This window comes from Mobula hypostoma, chromosome 14 (assembly GCF_963921235.1).
Source record: "Mobula hypostoma chromosome 14, sMobHyp1.1, whole genome shotgun sequence".
Classification (NCBI taxonomy): domain Eukaryota; kingdom Metazoa; phylum Chordata; class Chondrichthyes; order Myliobatiformes; family Myliobatidae; genus Mobula; species Mobula hypostoma.
Window position 1 is genome coordinate 79,870,451 of NC_086110.1, and position 20,552 is coordinate 79,891,002.

At 44.1% G+C, this 20,552-nt stretch overlaps 1 protein-coding gene across 1 annotated transcript in view; it reads right to left on the reverse strand.

Moving 5' to 3' along the window:
* The window catches only part of tat (tyrosine aminotransferase), a 127,560-nt gene that overhangs the window by 28,700 nt on the left and 78,308 nt on the right, over nucleotides 1-20,552 (reverse strand). Inside the window, exon 9 of the mRNA XM_063067299.1 lies at nucleotides 5,629-5,757. Within this exon, the coding sequence (XP_062923369.1) occupies nucleotides 5,629-5,757 (129 nt within the window). The remainder of the gene's footprint in view (nucleotides 1-5,628; nucleotides 5,758-20,552) is intronic.

Below are 20,552 nucleotides of genomic sequence, written 5' to 3' on the forward strand. Positions count from 1 at the left end.
CAGTCGCAGTTATATGGAAGTAGTCACCCCTAAGTTGCAGGAAGTGGGTAGCTGGGTGACTGTCAGGAAAAGAAATGGGAAGGTGAACAGGCAGTTAGCGCAGAACACCCCTCTAGCTATTCCCCTAAATAATGAGCATACTGTCTTGGATACTGATGAGGGGGATAATCTCTCAAGGGAATGACACGGAGACCAGGTTACTGGCACCGAGCATTGGTCCATGGTGCAAAAGGGAAAGCAAGAGAAGAGGGACTGGTCCTGATAGGGAACAATTTGGAGATTTTGTGGACACGAAGGGGACACCTGAATGATATGTTCCCTTCCAGGCGCCAGGGTCAAGGATGTCTCAGATCACGTCCACAGCATTTTGGAGATGGAGGGAGAGCAGCCAGATGTCTTGGTACATATTGGACCAATGACATACTGTAGGAAGGAAAAGCAATGAGGTCTTCAAGAGAGAATGAAATCACCAAGAGTAGTGGGAAACTGGAAGATGGGAAAATTTTAAAAAGCAACAAAGAACCACAAAGTGAGCAATAAAGAAAGGGAAGCTAGATCATGAAAATAAACTAGCCCCAAATATAAAAATGGATAGTAAAGGTTTTTTTAATTACTTAAAGCAGAAAAGGGTGGCTAAAGTGAAAGTAGGTCTCTTGGAGGATGAGAAAGGGGAATTGATATTGGATAATGAGGAAATGACAGAGGCTTTGAATGACTATGTTGTGGCAGTCTTCATGGTGGAGGACACATCTAACATGGCAAAGAGAGATATTATGGATGCGATGGGAGGTGAGGACCGCGATACAATAGCTATCATTAATGAGGTAGTGCTGAGCGAACTTGTGGGTCTGAAGATAGAAAAGTCCCCTGGTCCTGATGGAATGCATCCCAGGCTACTGAAAGAAATGGCAGAAGTTATAGTAAAGGCTTTGGTGACGATTTACCAAAATTCTCTAGACAATGGGCAGGTCCTGACAGATTGGAAGATGAGATAAGACTATAAGATATAGGAGCAGAAGTAGGCCATTTGGCCCATCAAGTCTGGTCCGCCATTCAATCAGGGGCTGATCCAATTCTTCCAATCATCCCCACTCCCCTGCCTTTTCTCCTTACCCTTTAGTGCCCTGTTTAATCAAGAACATATCTATCTCTGCCTTAAATACACCGAATGACTTGGCCTCCACAGCCACTCATGGCAACAAATCCCACAGATTTACCACCCTCTGACTAAAGTAATTTCTCCGCATCCCTGTTCTAAATGGACGTCCTTCAATCCTGAAGTCGTGCCCTTTTGCCCTGGACTCCATATCTGATCTGTTCAGGCCTTTTGACATTTGGAATGTTTCTATGAGATCCCCCCTCATTCTCCTGAACTCCAGGAAATACAGCCTAAGAGCTGCCAGATGTACCTCATACAGTAACCCTTTCACTCCTGGAATCATTTTTGTGAATCTTCTCTGAACCCTCTCCAATGTCAGAATATCCTTTCTAAAATAAGGAGCCCAAAACTGCACACAAAACTCCAAGTGCAGTCTCACGAGTGCCTTATAGAGCCTCAACATCACATCCCTGCACTTATATTTTATACCTCTAGAAATGAATGCCAACATTGCATTTGCCTTCTTCATCACTGACTCAACCTGAAGGTTAACCTTTAGGGTATCTTGTACAAGGACTCCCAAGTTCCTTTGCATCTCTGCATTTCAAATTCTCTCCCCATCTAAATAAGAGTCTGCCTGTTTATTTCTTCCACCAAAGTGCATGACCATCATTTTCTAATATTGTATTTCATTTGTCGCTTCTTTGCCCATTCCCCAAAACTATCTAAGTCTCTGCAGGCTCTCTGTTTCCACAGCATTACCCACTCCTCCACCTATCTTTGTATCTTTGTGGCAAATTTAGCCACAAATCCATTAATAATGTGGTCCAAATCATTGACATACATCGTAAAAAGCAGCGGTCCCAACACCAGCCCCTGTGGAACACCACTGGTAACAGGCAGCCAGCCAGAATAGGATCCCTTTATTCCCATTCTCTGTTTTCTGCTGATCAGTCAATGGTCCACGCATGCTAGTAACTCCCCTGTAATTCCATGGGACCTTATCTTGCTAAGCAGCCTCATGTGCGGCACCTTGTCAAAGGCCTTCTGAAAATCCATGTACACCACACCTCCTGCAACTCCTTTGTCTACCCTGCTTGTAACTTCCTCAAAAAATTGCAGTAGGAAGATGGCGAATGTTACTGTTCACAAAAGGATGTTGGCAAAGGCAGGTAACTATAGGCCAGTTAGTTTAACATTTGTAGTTGGGTAAATGCTTGAAGCTATCATTAAAGAAGAAATAACGAGGTGTCTCGAAAGAAATGGATCCATCAGGCAGATGCAGCATGGATTCAGCTAAGGCAGGTCCTGTTTGACAAACACTGGAGTTCTTTGAGGATATAATGAGCGCAGTGGATAGAGGGGAACAGATGTACGTCATTTACTTGAATTTCCAGAAGGCGTTCAATAAGGTACCGCATAAAAGACTTCTTATGGTTAAGTCTTTTACAGAAACGTAGAAACATAGAAAACTGACTCATCATCTTGTGTTCTTGATATTTATTGTTCATTTATTTGTTATTATATCTTTAGTTTTGTATTTGCACGGTTTCTAGCCTTTTGTACACGAGTTGACCACCCAAGTTGGTTCGGTCTTTCATTGATTTTGTTATAGTTATTATTCTATTATAGATTTATTGTGTACGGCCACAAGAAAATGAATTTTCAGGTTGTAGATGGTGACATATATGTACATAGAAACATAGAAAACCATAGCACAATACAGGCCCTTCATGTACAGCCGAACATGTACTTACTTTAGAAATTACCCAGGGTTACCCATAGCCCTCTATTTTTCCAAGCTCCATGTGCCTATCCAAGAGTCTCTTAAAACGCCCTTTGTATCTGCCTCCACCACCGTCGCCGGCAGCCCATTCCACACACTCACCACTCTCTACATAAAAAAACGTACCCCAACATCTCCTCTGTACCTACTTCCAAGCACCTTAAAACTGTGCCCTCTCATGTTAGCAATTTCAGCCCTGGGAAAAAGCCTCTGACTATCCACACGATCAATGCTTCTCATCATCTTATACACCTCTATCAGGTCACCTCTCATCCTCCGCTGCTCCAAGGAGAAAAAGCCAAGTTCACTCAACCTATTCCCATAAGGCATGCTCCCCAATCCAGGCAACATCCTTGTAAATCTCCTCTGCACCCTTTCTATAGTTTCCACATCCTTCCTGTAGTGAGGTGGCCAGAACTGAGCACAGTACTCCAAGTGGGGTCTGACCAGAGTCCTATATAGCTGTAACATCACCTCTTGGCTCTTAAACTCAGTCCCATGATTGATGAAGGCCAATGCACCGTATGCCTTCTCAACCACAGAGTCAACCTGTGCAGCAGCTTTGAGAGTCCTGTGGACTCGGCCCCGAAGATCCCTCTGATCCCCCACACTGCCAAGAGTCTTAGAATTATACTATATTCTGCCATCATATTTGACCTACCAAAATGAACTACCTCACACTTAACTGGGTTGAACTCCATCTGCCACTTCTCAGTCCACTTTTGCATCCTATTGATGTCCCGCTGTAACCTCTGACAGCCCTCCACACTATCCACAACAACCCCAACCTTTGTGTCATCAGCAAATTTACTAACCCATCCCTCCGCTTCCTTACCTATGTCATTTATAAAAATCACAAAGAGTAGGGGTCCCTGAACAGATGTCTGAGGCACACCACTGGCGACCAACCTCTATGCAGAATATCACCTGTCTACAACCACTCTTTGCCTTCTGTGGGCCAGTCATTTCTGGATTCACAAAGCAATGTTCCCTTGGATCCCATGCTGCCCTACTTTCTCAATAAGCCTTGCATGGGGTACCTTATCAAGTACCTTGCTGAAATCCATATACACTACATCTTCTGCTCTACCTTCATCAATGTGTTTCGTCACATCCTCAAAAAATTCAATCATGCTCATAAGGCACAACCTGCCTTTGACAAAACTATGCTGACTATTCCCAATCATATTTTGCCTCTCAGGATCTTCTCCATCAATTTACCAATCACTGAGGTAAAACTCACTGGTCTATAATTTCCTGGGCTATCTCTACTCCCTTTCTTGAACAACATCCCCTCCAATCCTCCAGAACCTCTCCCGTCCCCATTGATGATGCAAAGATCATTGCCAGAGGCTCAGCAATCTCCTCCCTTGCCTCCCACAGTAGCCTGGGGTACATCTCATCTGGTCCCGGCGACTTATCCAACTTGATGCTTTGCAAAAGCTCCAGCACATCCTCTTTCTTAATATCTACATGCTCAAGCTTTTCAGTCTGCGGAAAGTCATTGCTACAATCACCAAGATCCTTTTCCATAGTGAATACTGAAGTAAAGTATTCATTGGGTACCTCTGCTATTTCCTCCGGTTCCATACATACTTTCCCATTGTCACACTTGATAGGGCTGCTGTGGCTCCCCCTGGTATTTTGTCCCCTTAAACAGTATTTAAAGTGGTATACTTATTATCGAGAGGAACAGCCACAGGAGTGTTCTGCACTTCCTCCTGCAAGTCACCTGCCTCCTGCAGCCTTGGTGTGACTACCTACCTGTAGTTCCTATCTATCACTTCCTCAGTCTCCCATAGGAGCCAAAGGTCATTGTGCTAGCTCCAGTTCTTTAACACCTTCTCTGAGGAGCTGCAGCTCAGTGCACCTGGTGCAAATGTGGTTATCCGAGAGGAAGGATGTCTCCCAGTATTCCCACATCTCACACGCAGAACAAAACACTGCCCTTGGAGCCATTGCTACAGCACTAACTTCATTCTAGCAGGCCAGGAATGAAGAATAAAAAAGAAGAAACTTACCAGATATTTTCCATTGAGAGTGGAGGAGATTCAAACAAGAGGACATGAGTTGAGAGTTAAAGGGCAAAAGTTTAGGGGTAACATGAGGGGGAACTTCTTTACTCAGAGAGTGGTAGCTGTGTGGAATGAGCTTCCAGCAGAAGTGGTTGAGGCAGGTTCAATGTTGTCATTTAAAGTTAAATTGGATAGATATATGGACAGGAAAGGAATGGAGGGTTATGGGCTGAGTGCAGGTCGGTGGGACTAGGTGAGAGTAAGAGTTCGGCATGGACTAGAAAGGCTGAGATAGCCTGTTTCCGTGCTTAATTGTTATGTGGTTATATACTTACCTTGCCCATGCCTGATGAGCCGAAGCCAGTCCAGTACTGGACAATTCACACCACTTTTGGCTGCACCGCTTTCCCCCGACGAATTTTTATTTGCCCTTTCTAATCAATTTCATTCACAGATTGGGCACAGTTCAACTCTTAAAAAACTGTAACAAAGCACTGCGTTTTTAAACTTCAGTTGAAAATATAGCTTTTTGTTGTGCTCCTGCTCACTGATTGATTACACCATATTCTCCAGACAATTGCCTCGATCGTGAATTAGTAGGACAACTGACTCAGGAAAGAATTAGTCAAATCTTCCATTTAAAACCATATCCAAGTTAAATCATCAGCACCGCTCTGAATAAAGTGGAAAAAGTTTTGTGTCTGCACAGATAGCTGAATAAAACATACCTTCAGGATGCCATTGGTGTCATCGTAAAATTCTTGTGTTGTTTTATTCAAAATATCTACCAATGCTCCTTGTACAATTGTGCACGGACCAAGAATTCTTTGACTCAAACAGACCAGGCCATGTCGGATCTGTCAGGACAGATGTTTGGATTAGTTAAAAAAAAATGATTCTCTGCCAAATTTGTGGTTGACACCAAGATTGATCATAAGACATGGGAGCAGAATTAGGCTATTCAGCCCAAAAAGTCTGCACCACCATTCCATCATGGCTGATTTATTAACCCTCTCAATCCTATTTTCTTGTATTCTCCCGGTAACCTTTGATGCCCTTACTAAGCAAGAACCTATCAACTTTTGTTTTAAATACATCCAATGATTTGGCCTCCACTGCATTCTGTGGCAATGAATTCCACAGATTTACCAACCTCTGGCTAAATAAGTACTTCCTCATTTCTGTTCCAAAGAGACATGCTTGTATTCTAAGGCTGTGCCCTCTGATGCTGGACTCTCTCAGTATTAGAAACATTATGTTCATGTCCACTCCATCTGGGCCTTTCAATATAAGACCATAATACCATAAGGTAAAGGAGCAGAATCAGGCCATTTGGCCCAAAGACTTCTCCGCCATTTCATCATGGCTGATCCATTTCCCTCTCAGCCTCAATCTCCTGCTTCTCCCTGTATCCTTTTATGCCCTGACTAATCAAGAATGTGTCAACTTCTGCCTTAATATACCAACGACTTGGCCTCCATGGCCACCTAGGAAATATCATCTCCATATCCACTTTATCGAGGTCTTTCAACTTTCAATAGATTTCAATGAAGTCCCCATCAGTCTTCTGAATTCCAGTGAGTGGAGGACCAGAGAGGCTGCAGGGCATTCTGAAAGGGGAGGGTGAGCAGCCAGTTGTCGTGGTGAATGTAGGTACTAACGATATAGGAAGAAAGCGGGATGAGGTCCTACAAGCTGAATTTAGGGAGCTAGGAGATAGGACCTCAAAGGTAACAATTTCAGGATTATGACCGGTGCCATGTGCTAGCCGGAGTTGGAATAGCAGGATAGCTAGAATGAATATGTGGCTTGAGCGGTGGGGCAGGAGGGAGGGTTTCAGATTTTGGGGGCATTGGAACCGCTTCTGGGGGAGGTGGGACCAGTACCATCTGGACAGTCTACATCTGGGCAGGGCCAGGATCAATGTCCAAGGGAGACTGTTTGCTAGTGCTGTTGGGGAGGCTTTAAACTAAGATGGCAGGGGGATGGGAACCCACACAGAAAAGAAGAGGGAAGTGATGTAGAGACCAAAGCTAGAGATAGTGAAGAAAAAAGTAAGAGTAGAGTGCATAAAAGTAAAAAGCAAAAATTGCATAGGTCAATAGATTCTAAAAGGACATTGAGTATAAGGGCACTTTATCTAAATGCTCGTAGCATTAGAAACAAGGTTAGTGAACTTGTGGCACAGATCCGTACCAAGGCATATGATTTAGTGGCCATTACTGAAACCTGGTTGCAAGGTGGAGATGACTGGGAATTAAATATCTAAGGGTATCAGGTAATATGGAAAGATAGGCAAGAAGGCAGAGGAGGTGGAGTGGTGCTCTTGATTAGGGATGAGATCTGGGTGATTGTGAGAGATGATATAAGATCTACGGGGCAGAACGTTGAGTCCATCTGGGTAGAGATTGACAATAGTAAAGGGAAAAAAAATCACTGGTGGGTGTTGTCTATAGGCCACCTAATAAAAATATTGCAGTGGCAGAGACGATTAACCAATAAATAACTGAGGCTTGTAAGAACGGAACAGCAGTTGTCAGAGGAGATTTTAACTTCCACATAGATTGGGTGTCATGGTCCGGTCCGTGAAGTCTGTATTCTGGTTCATGGTCCGGTCCATTGACCCTGGCTCCAGGTTTTCCTGTCTACCCTGTTTCTGTTCTTGTTGAGCTCTAATTGAGGCAGCTGATGCTCGTTGGGGCTACCTTCAGAGACCAGGGCGTGGCTGCTGGATTGTTCTTGTCCTTACTCCTTGTATCCCTTGCTCTGCCTTCTGTTTCCTCGCCTGAAGCCTTGCCTTATCTTGCCGGTAACTTTCGCCTCAGCTGAAGTTCTCGTCTTGCCTTGTATTGCCTGAAGCCTTGCCTTGTCTTGCTGGTAACTCTCGCCTCGTCTCGCCTGCAGTCTTCTCCCGGAGCCACCCTGTACCCAGCTCCCTTCCTATCCCTTGCCTCCGCCCAGGTAAGCCAGGCAGTCTTGCTGTTACCTGCGGTTGGTTCTGTCCCTTCCTGTTCCATGCCTCCGTCGGGTGGTGATCCGCGCCCTGCCTAGGAGTACCGCGCCCTACCCAGGTGAACCATGCCCTGCCCTGCCCAGGAGGAGCCTGCCTAGCCTCAAGCCTGAAGACTCCTGCCTAGCCTCAAGCCTGAAGACTCCAGCCTCCTGCCAAGCCTCGCCTAAAGTCTCTAGCCTCAAGCCTGAAGACCCCAGCCTCCTGCCTCCTGCCAAGCCTCATCTCAAGTCTCTAGCCTCTAGCCTCAAGCCTAGACTCCAGCCTCCTGCCTCCTGCCAAGCTTCGCCTCTAGCCTCAAGCCTCAAGTCTCCAGCCTCCTGCCAAGCTTTGCCTCTAGCCTCAAGCCTGAAGACTCCAGCCTCGTCCTGCCTGCCTGCCAAGCTTCGTCCTTGCCTAGTTTTGGGGTCCAAGCCAGAGGCAAAACCCAGGTACTGGGTCCTTGTCCAGTCTCTGGCTCGGAGTCTAAGCCTGGGCTCCTAGCTCTCTTGTCCAGTCCTGTTCCGGGTTCCCGGTTTTCATGTCCATGTCCTTGTATCCTAGTCCCATCCCTAGTACTTCAGTATCTGTGTCTTGCACTTGGGTCTGTTCCTAGCCACCTCCTTATGACATTGGGTGAATCAGATTGGACAAGGAAGTCTTGAGGAGGACTTAATAGAATGCATCTGTGATGGCTTTCTTGTGCAGCATGTTAGTGAACCTACAAGGGAAAATATTATCTTAGATCTAGTCCTGTGCAATGAGACAGGTAAGATTAACAATCTTGTAGTCAAGGATCCTCTTGGAAAGAATGATCATAGTATGATTGAATTTCGCATTCAGATGGAGGATGAAATAGTTAGATCTAAAACTAGTGTATTATGTTTGAACAAGGGAGACTACAACTGGATGAGGGAGGAGTTGGCTAATGTGGATTGGGAGCACAGGCTATATGGTAGGACAGTTGAGGAACAGTGGAATACTTTCAAAGAGATTTTTCACAGTGCTCAACAAAAGTATATTCCAGTCAAAAGTAAGGACAGTAAGTGTGGGGAGAGCCAGCCTTTGATAATTAAGGAAATAAAAGATAGTATCAAATTAAAAGCTTGTGTACAAAGTCGGAAAGAGTAGTGGGAGGATTGGGAAAACTTTAAAAAGCACAGAGAACAACTAAACAAGAAATCTGGAAAGGGAAGATAAGAGTATGGAAGTAAATTAGCACAAAGTATAAAAACAGATAGCAAAAGTTTTAAAAAATGTAGGCAAAAGACGGGCAACTATAGGCCAGTTAGCTTAACATCTGTAGTCAGGAAAATGCTTGAAGCTGTCATTAAGGAAGAAATAGCGAAACATTTAGAAAGGAGTGGTTCCATTAGACAGACGCAGCATGGATTCAGAAAGGGCAGGTCCTGTTTGACAAACTTACTGGAATTCCTTGAGGATATAATGAGTGCAGTGGATAGAGGGGAACAGGTGGATGTTGTATACTTGGATTTCCAGAAGGCGTTCGATAAGGTGCCGCACAAGAGACTTATAAATAAGATACAGATGCATGGAGTCGGAGGAAGTGTATTGGCATGGATAGTGGATTGGTTAACCAATAGAAGGCAGAGAGTTGGTATAAATGGGTGTTTCTCCGGCTGGCAGTCAGTGGTGAGTGGGATGCCGCAGGGGTCGGTGCTGGGCCCACAGCTGTTTACCATTTACATTGATGATTTGGAAGAGGAGACTGAGTGTAGTGCAGCAAAATTTGCTGATGACACTAAACTGTTGTGCAGAGGGGCTTGGGAGTGCTTGTACATGAATCGCAAAAAGTTGGCTTGCAGGTGCAACAGGTTATTAAGAAGGCAAACGGAATGTTGGCCTTCATTGCTAGAGGGATTGAATTTAAGAGCAAGGAGGTCATGCTACAACTATACAGGGTACTGGTGAGGCTGCATCTGGAGTACTGTGTGCAGTTCTGGTCTCCATACTTGAGGAGGGATATACTGGCTTTGGAGGCAGTGCAGAGGAGGTTCACCAGTTTGATTCCAGGGATGAAGGGGTTAACCTACAAGGAGCGATTGAGTCGCCTGGGACTATACTCTCTGGAGTTCAGAAGAATGAGAGGGGATCTTATAGAAACATACAAAATTTTGAAAGGGATAGATAAGATAGAAGTAGGAAAGTTGTTTCCATTGGCAGGTAAGACTAGAACTAGGCGACATTACCTCAATATTCATGAGAGAAGATTTAGGACGGAGTTGAGGAGAATTTTTTTTTTCCAGAGAGTGGTGAATCTGTGGAATTCTTTGCCCAGGGAAGCAGTTGAGGCTTCTTCACTAAATATATTTAAGAAACAGTTCGATAGGTTTTTACATAGTAAAGGAATTAAGGGTTATGGGGAAAAGGCAGGTAGATGGAGCTGAGGTTACGGACAGATCAGCCAGGATCTTATTGAATGGCAGGGCAAGCTCGATGGGCCGGATGGCCTACTCCTGCTCCTATTTCTTATGTTCTTATGTACAATGGGGGAAATGTGGATAAAACCAGAGGAGCACAGCAATGGTCAGATGGTGCAGCAAATCATTGCACAGAACTCAAGCATTTGCAAGGCACAAGCATAACTGCGAAAGATGGTTGGCAGTGTATGCATACAAGGTCCAGACCCCAAACCACAGAAGCAATATGGGTTTTCCAAAAAAGCTAAGGAAGATGTCAGTAAGGTAATACAGAGTCTGGTACAACAAGGGGTACTGAGGCCAGTAGCCTCCACTAATAACTCACCCATATGGCCAGTGAGGAAACCAGATGGTAGTTGGAGGTTGACAATAGATTATCGAGAGCTAAATAAAGTTACTCCGTTATCAGCCCCAAATGTAGCAACTAACCCGAGGACAGTGGTCAAACAGAATGAAAGAGTGCAATGGTTCAGTTTTGGACATAAGTAATGGATTTTGGTCTATCCCACTAGGAAGGGAGTGTCAATACAAGTTTGCATTTATCTCTCAGGGACAGCAGTATACATGGACCGCCCTTCCACAGGGGTTCCATAATTTCCCGTCTATATTTCACCAAGGCTTAGGTGAAAGGTCAAAACAGTTTTCAAAACCTGAGTGCTTGGTACAATATGTAGATGATCTACTCCTGTAGACTGAAACTCAGCAGGAACATTATCAGCTATTAACAGAACTGTTGCAATTATTATTTGCATTGGGACTAAAGATAAACCCTAAAAACGCACAGGTAATGAAACAAGAAGTTAGTTACTTGGGAATGATCTTGACATTGGGAAAAAGAAAAATTGATAAGCGAAGAGTAGAATTGGTTATTAAACTGCCTATTCCCTGAGACCTGAAAGGACTGTGGTCCTTTCTGGGGCTGGTAGGATACTGTAGAGATCACATTGATGGACTTTCCACTGAAGCAGCTCCTTTAATGGAATTACTGAAAAAGAATGTGGCGTGGGAATGGAAATCAGAACTTACCCAGGCCATCACAGCTCTGAAGCATTGGCCAGTGTGCCTGCTTTAAAAAGCCCAAATCCGAATGAGCCATTCTCATTGGAGGTGGCCATAACTGATACCACCCTCTCTGCAGTGCTGTTACAGGAGGTGCATGGGAAGTTAAGACCAGTAGCATATACTTCACGCATGATCTCACCAGTAGAACAGGGGTATACTGTATGTGAAAGACACTTGTTAGCAGTTTTCTGGGCAGTACAACATTTCACCTACATAGTGGGACTTAATCCACTTACAATACTGACAGAACACACCCCCATAAAATTACTGTTAGATGGAAGGAAGAAATATTAGTGTAAAGCGAGTAAACACTACCTCTATGTTAGCCGATAACCTGGTGTACCAAGGAAATGATCATGAGTGTCAAGTTATGATAGCAAATGATCCCAAGGGCCCATTTGTATCAAAACAAAAAGGAGGGGTCGGAAGCAGATCAGAGAAAGTAATGACTGAGAACAGAGACACAAAGGAAAAAGAAAAACTCTACTTCAAAAATTTTTGTGGATGGCTCCTCATCAGTACAGGATGGTGAGAGGAGAACTGGGTGTGGCATATATGTAGAGGATAAATATGGCCAGGAAAGATATAGTATAGCTTTAAAATTACCCGAAACCATGAGTGCACAGGCAGCAGAATTGGCAGCTGTGGCAAATGTGGTTAGCCATCCAGAACGTTTTCCACCAGGGTCAGTCATACACTCTGATAGTATGTATATTTAGAACATAGAAAACCACAAAGTTATGCCGAACATGTCCCTACCTTAGAAATTACTAGGCTTACCTATAGCCCTCTATTTTACTAAGCTCCATGTACCTATCTAAATGTCTCTTAAAAGACCCCATCGTATCTGCCTCCACCACCGTTGCCAGCAGCCCATTCCATGCACTCACCACTCTCTGAGTAAAAAACTTACCCCTGACATCTCCTCTGTACCTACTCCCCAGCATCTTAAACCTGTGTCCTCTTGTGGCAACCATTTCAGCCCTGGGAAAAAGCCTCTGACTATCCACACCATCAGTGCCTCTCATCATCTTATACACCTCTATCAGGTCACCTCTCATCCTCCGTCGCTCCAAGGAGAAAAGGCCGAGTTCACTCAACCTATTCTCATAAGGCATGCTCCCCAATCCAGGCAACATCCTTGTAAATCTCAAAACCCGTAATCAATGGAATTGTGTCAGAAAAGTAGGTACAACAATTGGTAGAGACAGTGAAAGAGGCTGATGATGTGGCAGCCCACCAAATAGGAAAGAAAAAGCAACAGATTAAAGCCTACTTTGACTCAAAAGTCAGTCCCACAGAATTATGCTCAGGACAAAGAGTGATGATTAGAATACACCAACCCACCTCATTTTAAAATCCAAGCTTTGCAGGGCCCTATGAAATTATAGACAAAGCAAGCCCTTCAATGTACAAAGTGCTGACTTCTCCTGATAAAAGTGGATGGTACCATATCAACCCGCTGAAATTGGTGGGGGAGAAACAGAACTATTATCACCATCGGCCCATAACAATTGATGTACATGATAGCCCTGATTTGGAAGACTTGAAGATGGAACAACTGTTCCAAGAAGATTGGAACAGACCCTATCAACGGGGTGATTTTCAGTCCTCTCATCCTGAGAATCAGGGAAGCTTTGTCAAAAAATTAAAGGAAAAGGATGATAAAGCCAGCATTTGTCCCTCTTATCCTGAAATGAAATTGGGTGAGGGAAAATAGATGCCTCGAGTCCAAAGACAATTGAGAGTTTTGATTGGGTGGTCTAGAAAAACAAAAACAAAGTATGGACTGAAAATAATTTTAAGATTTAAACTGGAAATAAGAGCAGATATTGCCCTTGTGTGTTGCAGGTTTAATTCAACATAGAATAATGTATTTTGTTGCAATGGTATCAACCATGACTGGGGCCATGGTCAGTCTCTGGCCATGTTCCACAGCCAGTACAGTGGACAAACTGTCAACAGTGATATCATTGCTTGGAAAACATTCAGTGGAAAAAAAAACATATCTTCTCAACTGACACGGGTAATACGGTCTAACAAAGGAGAAATGGAGGACTCAACTTTGTATTATACACAGTAATGAAGAAGAACTTCAAGATCCAACACATTGATATAGATGAGTATCTGCGGGACTATGTTGTTACTGAATTGCCATCAATTCCTCACTTGACTGTAGACTGGACACGTGTTGTGGAGGAAGCAAGGGAGATCATCCATCAATGGACTAAACACACTAAAGTTATTAAAACACGCGCTAGTAGGGCAAATGAAATATTGAGTGACCCAGGCTTTTCGAGTAAGTTTTGGAATTGGACAAACACTCAAGTACATCCATAGGTAAGAATAGTATCTCATGCTGCTGAAATACTAATTTTATATACCCTGATAATTGTATTGCTCAATGTTTATCAACTGAGAAATGGAAGGCTGAAATAATGGGAAAAAATCGAGAATAATGCTCTCATGAAACAGCAGAGATGACTGTCAGTATAAAGTGGGTGAATTTAGTTAGTAAATGTTAATATTCTTTATAGCATGTAAGTGTTGCATACCTACTGGGGTTCCATGGCAGTCCTATGGGCAGCCAACTGAATGAGAGGAGGATAATAAATATCTTTGAATCAAGAGGAGGGAGATGTTGGCCAGAAGAAACTTCAGTCTGATCAAGGACAGGGGAAGCAGACACGCCAGTTGTCTTTGTCTCTCGCTTTTTGTGGACTCTAAACTGATTCTTGCTCTTGGATAATCTAATCAGAGCAATAAAGAAACATAGAAAACATACAGCACAATACAGGCCGTTCGTCCCACAAAGCTGTGCCGAACATGTCTTTACCTTAGAACTACCTAGGCTTACCCACAGCCCTCTATTTTTCTGAACTCCATGTATGCATCCAGGAGTCTCTTAAAAGACCCTATCGTTTCCACCTCCACCGTAGCCGCTGGCAGCCCATTCCACGCACTCACCACTCTCTGTGTAAAAAACTTAACCCTGACATCTCCTCTGTACCTACTTCCAAGCACCTTAAAACTATGCCCTCTCGTGCTAGCCATTTCAGCCCTGGAAAAAAGCCTCTGACTATCCACACGATCAATGCCTTATATCATCTTGTACACCTGTATCAGGTCACCTCTCATCCTCCATCGCTCCAAGGGGAAAAAGCCGAATTCACTCAACCTATTCTCATAAGGCATGCTCCCCAATCCAGGCAACATCCTTGTAAATCTCCCCTGCACCCTTTTTGTGGTTTCCACATCTTTCCTGAGTGAGGCGACAAGAATTGAGCACAGTACTCCAAGTGGGGTCTGACCAGAGTCCTATATAGCTGCAACATTACCTCTCAGCTCTTAAACTCAGTCCCATGGTTGATGAAGGCCAATGCTCCGTATGCCTTCTTAACCACAGAGTCAACCTGTGTAGCAGCTTTGAGTGTCCTATCGACTCAGACCACAAGATCCCTCTGATCCTCCACACTGCCAACAACCTTGCCATTAATGCTATATTCTGCCATCATATTTGACCTACCAAGATGAACCACCTCACACTTATCTGGGTTGAACTCCATCTGCCACTTCTCAGATCAGTTCTGCATCCTATCAATGTCCCACTGTAACCTCTGACAGCCCTCCACACTATCCACAACACCCCCAACCTTTGTGTCATCAGCAAATTTACTAACCCATTCCTCCACTTCCTCATCCAGGTCATTTACGAAAATCACAAAGAGTAGGGAGATCCTTCAGGCACACCACTGGTCACCAACCTCAATGCAGAATATGACCCATCTACAACCACTCTTTGCCTTCTGTGGGCAAGCCAGTTCTGGATCCACAAAGCAATGTCCCCTTGGATCCCATGCCTCCTTACTTTCTCAATAAGCCTCGCATGGTACCTTATCAAATGCCTTGCTGAAATCCATATACACTACATCTACTGCTTTACCTTCAACAATGTGTCAGTCACATTCTCAAAAAATTCACTCAGACTCATAAGGCACAACCTGCCTTTGACAAAGCCATGCTGACTATTCCTAATCATATTATGCCTCTCCAAATGTTCTTAAATCCTGCCTCTCAGGATCTTCTCCATCAATTTACCAACCACTGATGGATGACTGTGCAATGAACCAGATTTGATCTGGGACCTCGAGGTAAAGGATCCATTAGGAGGTAGTGAGCATAATATGATAAGTTTTAATCTACCATTTGAGAGGGAGAAGGGAAACTCGGAATTGTCAGTATTACAGTTGAACAAAGGGAACAATGGTGCTATGAGGGAGGAGCTGGCCAAAGTTCAATGGAACAATACCCTAGCAGGGATGACAGTGAAACAGCAATGGCAAGTTTTTCTGGGAATAATGCGGAAGGTGCAGGATCAGTTCGTTCCAAAGAGGAAGAAAGATCCTAAGGGGAGTAAGGGGAGGCCATGGCTGACAAGGGAAGTAATGGACAGTATAAAAATAAAAGAGAAGAAGTATAACATAGCAATGATGAGTGGGAAGCCGGAGGATTGGGAAACTTTTAAAAAGCAACAGAAGGTAACTAAAAAGGCAATACGTGGAGAAAAAATGAGGTACGAAGGTAAATTAGCCAAGAATATAGAGGAGGATAGTAAAAGTTTCTTTAGGTATGTAAAAAGGAAAAAAATAGTTATGACCAAAATTGGGTCCTTGAAGACAGAAGCGGGTGAATTTATTATGGGGAACAAGGGAATGGCAGATGAGTTGAACAGGTACTTTGGATCTGTCTTCACTAGGGAAGACACAAACAATCTCCCAGATGTAATAGTGGCCAAAAGACCTAGGGTAATGTATGAACTGAAGGAAATTTATATTAGGCAGGAAATGGTGTTGGATAGACTGTCGGGTCTGAAGGCTGATAAGTAAGTCCCCGGGACCTGATGGTCTGCATCCCAGGGTACTTAAGGAGGTGGCTTTAGAAATCGTGGATGCATTGGTAATCATTTTCCAATGTTCTATAGATTCAGGATCAGTTTCTGTGGATTGGAGGGTGGCTAATGTTGTCCCTCTCTTCAAGAAGGGAGGAAGAGAGAAAACAGGGAATTATAGACCGGTTAGCCTGACGTCGGTGGTGGGAAAGATACTGGAGTCAATTATAAAGGATGAAATTACGACACATCTGGATAGTAGTAACAGGATTGGTCCAAGTCAGCATGGATTTATGAAGGGGAAATCGTGCTTGACTAATCTTCTGGAATTTTTTGAGGATGTAACTATGAAAATGGACAAGGGAGAGCCAATGGTTGTAGTGTACCTGGACTTTCAGAAAGCCTTTGATAAAGTCCCACATAGGAGATTTAGATGAGGGAATTAGAAGTAACATTAGCAAATTTACTGATGACACAAAGCTAGGAGGCAGTGTGAAATGTGAGGAGGATGTTGTGAGAATGCAGGGTGACTTGGACAGGCTGGGTGAGTGGGCAGATGCATGTCAGATGCAGTTTAATGTGGATAAATGTGAGGTTATCCACTTTGGTGGTAAGAACGGGAAGGCAGATTATTATCTAAATGGAGTCAAGTTAGGAAAAGGGGAAGCACAACGAGATCTAGGTGTTCTTGTACATCAGTCACTGAAAGCAAGCATGCAAGTACAGCAGGCAGTGAAGAAAGCTAAAGGCATGCTGGCCTTCATAACAAGGGGAATTGAGTATAAGAGCAAAGAGGTCCTTCTGCAGCTGTACAGGGCCCTGGTGAGACCACACCTGGAGTACTGTGTGCAGTTTTGGTCTCCAAATTTGAGGAAGGACATTCTTGCTATTGAGGGAGTGCAGCGTAGGTTCAAAAGGTTAATTCCCGGGATGGCAGGACTGTCATATGTCGAAAGATTGGAGCAACTGGGCTTGTATACTCTGGAATTTAGAAGGCTGAGAGGGGATCTTATTGAAACATATAAGATTATTAAGGGATTGGACACGCTGCAGGCAGGAAGCATGTTCCCGTTGATGGGTGAGTCCAGAACCAGAGGCCACAGTTTAAGAATTAGGGGTAGGCCATTTAGAACGGAGTTGAGGAAAAACTTTTCCACCCGGAGAGTGGTGGATATATGGAATGCTCTGCCCCAGAAGGCTGTGGAGGCCGTCTCTGGATGCTTTCAAAAAAGAGATGGATAGAGCTCTTAAAGATAGTGGAATCAAAGGTTATGGGGATAAGGCAGGAACTGGATACTGATAGTGGATGATCAGCCATGATCACAGTGAATGGCGGTGCTGGCTCAAAGGGCCGAATGGCCTACTCCTGCACCTATTGTCTATTGTCAATTGACTCACTGTTCTATAACTCCCTGGGCTATCCCTACTCCCTTTCTTGAATAAGGAACAACATCCACGACTCTCCAATCCCCCCGAACCTCTCCCGTCCTCATTGATGTTGCAAAGATCATCTCTAGAGGCTCAGCAATCTTCTCCCTCACCTCCCACAGTAGCCTGGGGTACATCTCATTTGGTCCCAGTGACTTATCAAATTTGATGCTTTCCAAAAGCTCCAGCACATCCTCTTTCTTAATATCTACATGCTCAAGCTTTTCAGTCCACTGCAAGTCATCCCTACAATTAACCTGAGACCATTCTCAGAGGAGTAGCTACTTGTTATGTAAAATGCCAGACCTGCAATCGGTAATCTCATTAGATTCTGTCTCAGTTGCCTCATTTAACTGGTTTGGACCAGTCAGAGAGTAAAGACACAAATACACAAGGCTGGGGTGGGCACAACCATGAAACAATGTTGGCAGTAGTCCTATACAATGACCAGTACGAAGGTGACCCAGGTAGGTCAGGTGACCTTGAGCCAATGGGATGGAGCTCCAATGGTTCAATCGATGAGGAACAGTATAAGACTCAGAAGCTCCAAATACATAGGGGCGATAACTCTCCAGCAGACAGAGACCAACCATCGTTGATAAGGTGGACTCCATGGACACTTGGAGATCAGGACCACGAGGAATGCCTGTCCAGCATAGACTCTGTTCCCAGGTAATACCTTTTCTCTTCATTGACTGTTCATGGACTGTCAGGGAATTCTAGTAGGGTTCACAGGGGACAGTTTGTGAACCCATGTGCTTTTAGTTGAAACAATGAAGGTTACTTGTCGGTAACTACAGATTCTCACTGATCATTATTACATGGGGTCATCTCTACAATCGCCAACATCCTTTTCCGTAGTGAATACTGAAGCAAAGTGTTCATTAAGTACCTCTGCTATCTCCTCTGGTTCCATACACACTTTTCCACTGTCAACTTGATTGGTCCTATTCTCACGTCTTATCCTCTTGCTCTTCACATACTTGTAGAATGCCTTGGGGTTTTCCTTGATCCTGCCCGCAAAGGCCTTCTCATGGCCCCTTCTGGCTCTCCTAATTTCATTCTTAAACTCCTTCCTGCTAATCTAATAATCTTCTCAATCTCTATCATTACCAAGCCCTTTGATCCTTTTGTATGCTCTCCTTTTGTTCTTGACTAGATTTACAACAGCCTTTCCAACATTTATTCGTAAGGCCAGTGATGTTGTGGGGATGGAACTGGACTCTCTCACGGTGGTGTCTGAAAAGAGGATGCTGTCTAAGTTGCATGCCATCTTGGTCAATGTCTCCCATCCACTACATGATGTACTGGTTGGGCACAGGAGTACATTCAGCCAGAGACCCATTCCACCGAGATGCAGCACAGAGTGTCATAGGTAGTCACTCCTGCCTGTGGCCATCAAACTTTACAACTCCTCCCTTGGAGAGTCAGACACCCTGAGCCAATAGGTTGGTCCTGGACTTATTTCATAACTTACTGGCATAATTTACATAATACTATTTAACTATTTATGGTTCTATTACTATTTATTATTTAAGGTGCAACTGTAACGAAAACCAGTTTCCCCCTGGGATCAATAAAGTATGACTATGACTATGACTATGACTTTGTACACCACGGTTCCTGTTCCCTACCATCCTTTCCCTGTCTCGTTGGAACGTACCTGTGCAGAACCCCACACAAACATCCCCTCAACACACATCAACGTTGCTGGTGAATGCAGCAGGCCAGGCAGCATCTCTAGGAAGAGGTACAGTCGACGTTTCAGGCCGAGACCCTTCGTCAGGACTAACATGTTGTTTACAAACATCCCCTGATCATTTGCCACAATTCTTCTGTACATTTCACTGAGAACATCTGTTTCCAATTTATGCTTCCAAGTTCCTGCCTGATAGCCTGATATTTCCCTAACTCCAATTAAACACTTTCCTAACTTGTCTGTTCCTATCCCTCTCCAGTGCTATGGTAAAGGAGATAGAATTGTACTCACTATCTCCAAAATGCTCTCCCAATGAGAGATCTGACACCTGACCAGGTTCATTTCCCAGTATTTGGGAAATGAAAATCTCCCACCACCACAACCCTGTTATTATTACACCTTTAAAGAATCTGTCTCCCTATCTGCTCCACGATGTCCCTGTTACTATTGGGTGGCCTATAAAAAACACCCAGTAGAGTTATTGACCCCTTCCTGTTCCTAACTTCCATCCACAGAGACTCTGTATATCTAACTCATGATTTTCTGCGTAAAGAAGCTTACCCCTGACATCTCCTCTGCACCTGCTACCAAGCACCTTAAAACTGTACTCTCTCGTGCTAGCCATTTCAGCCCTGCGAAAAAGCCTTTGACTATCCACACGATCAATGCCTCTCATCATCTTATACATCTCTAACAGGTTACCTCTCATCCTCCATCGCTCCAAGGAGAAAAGGCCGAGTTCACTCAACCTTTTCTCATAAGACATGCTCCCCAATCCAGGCAACATCCTTGTAAAGCTCTTCTGCACCCTTTCTATGGTTTCCACATCCTTCTTGGAGTGAGGCGACCAGAATTGAACGCAGTACTCCAAGTGGGGTCTGACCAGGATCCTACAGAGCTGCAACATTACCTCTCAGTTCCTAAACTCAATCCCACAATTGATGAAGGCCAATGTCTTGTATGCCTTCTTAATCACAGTCAACCTGTGCAGCAGCTTTGAGTGTCCTATGGATTCGGACCCCAAGATCCCTCTGATCCTCTACACTGCCAAGAGTCTTACCATTAATATTATATTCTGCCATCATATTTGATCTACCAGTATGAACCACTTCACACTTATCTGGGTTGAACTCCATCTGCCACTT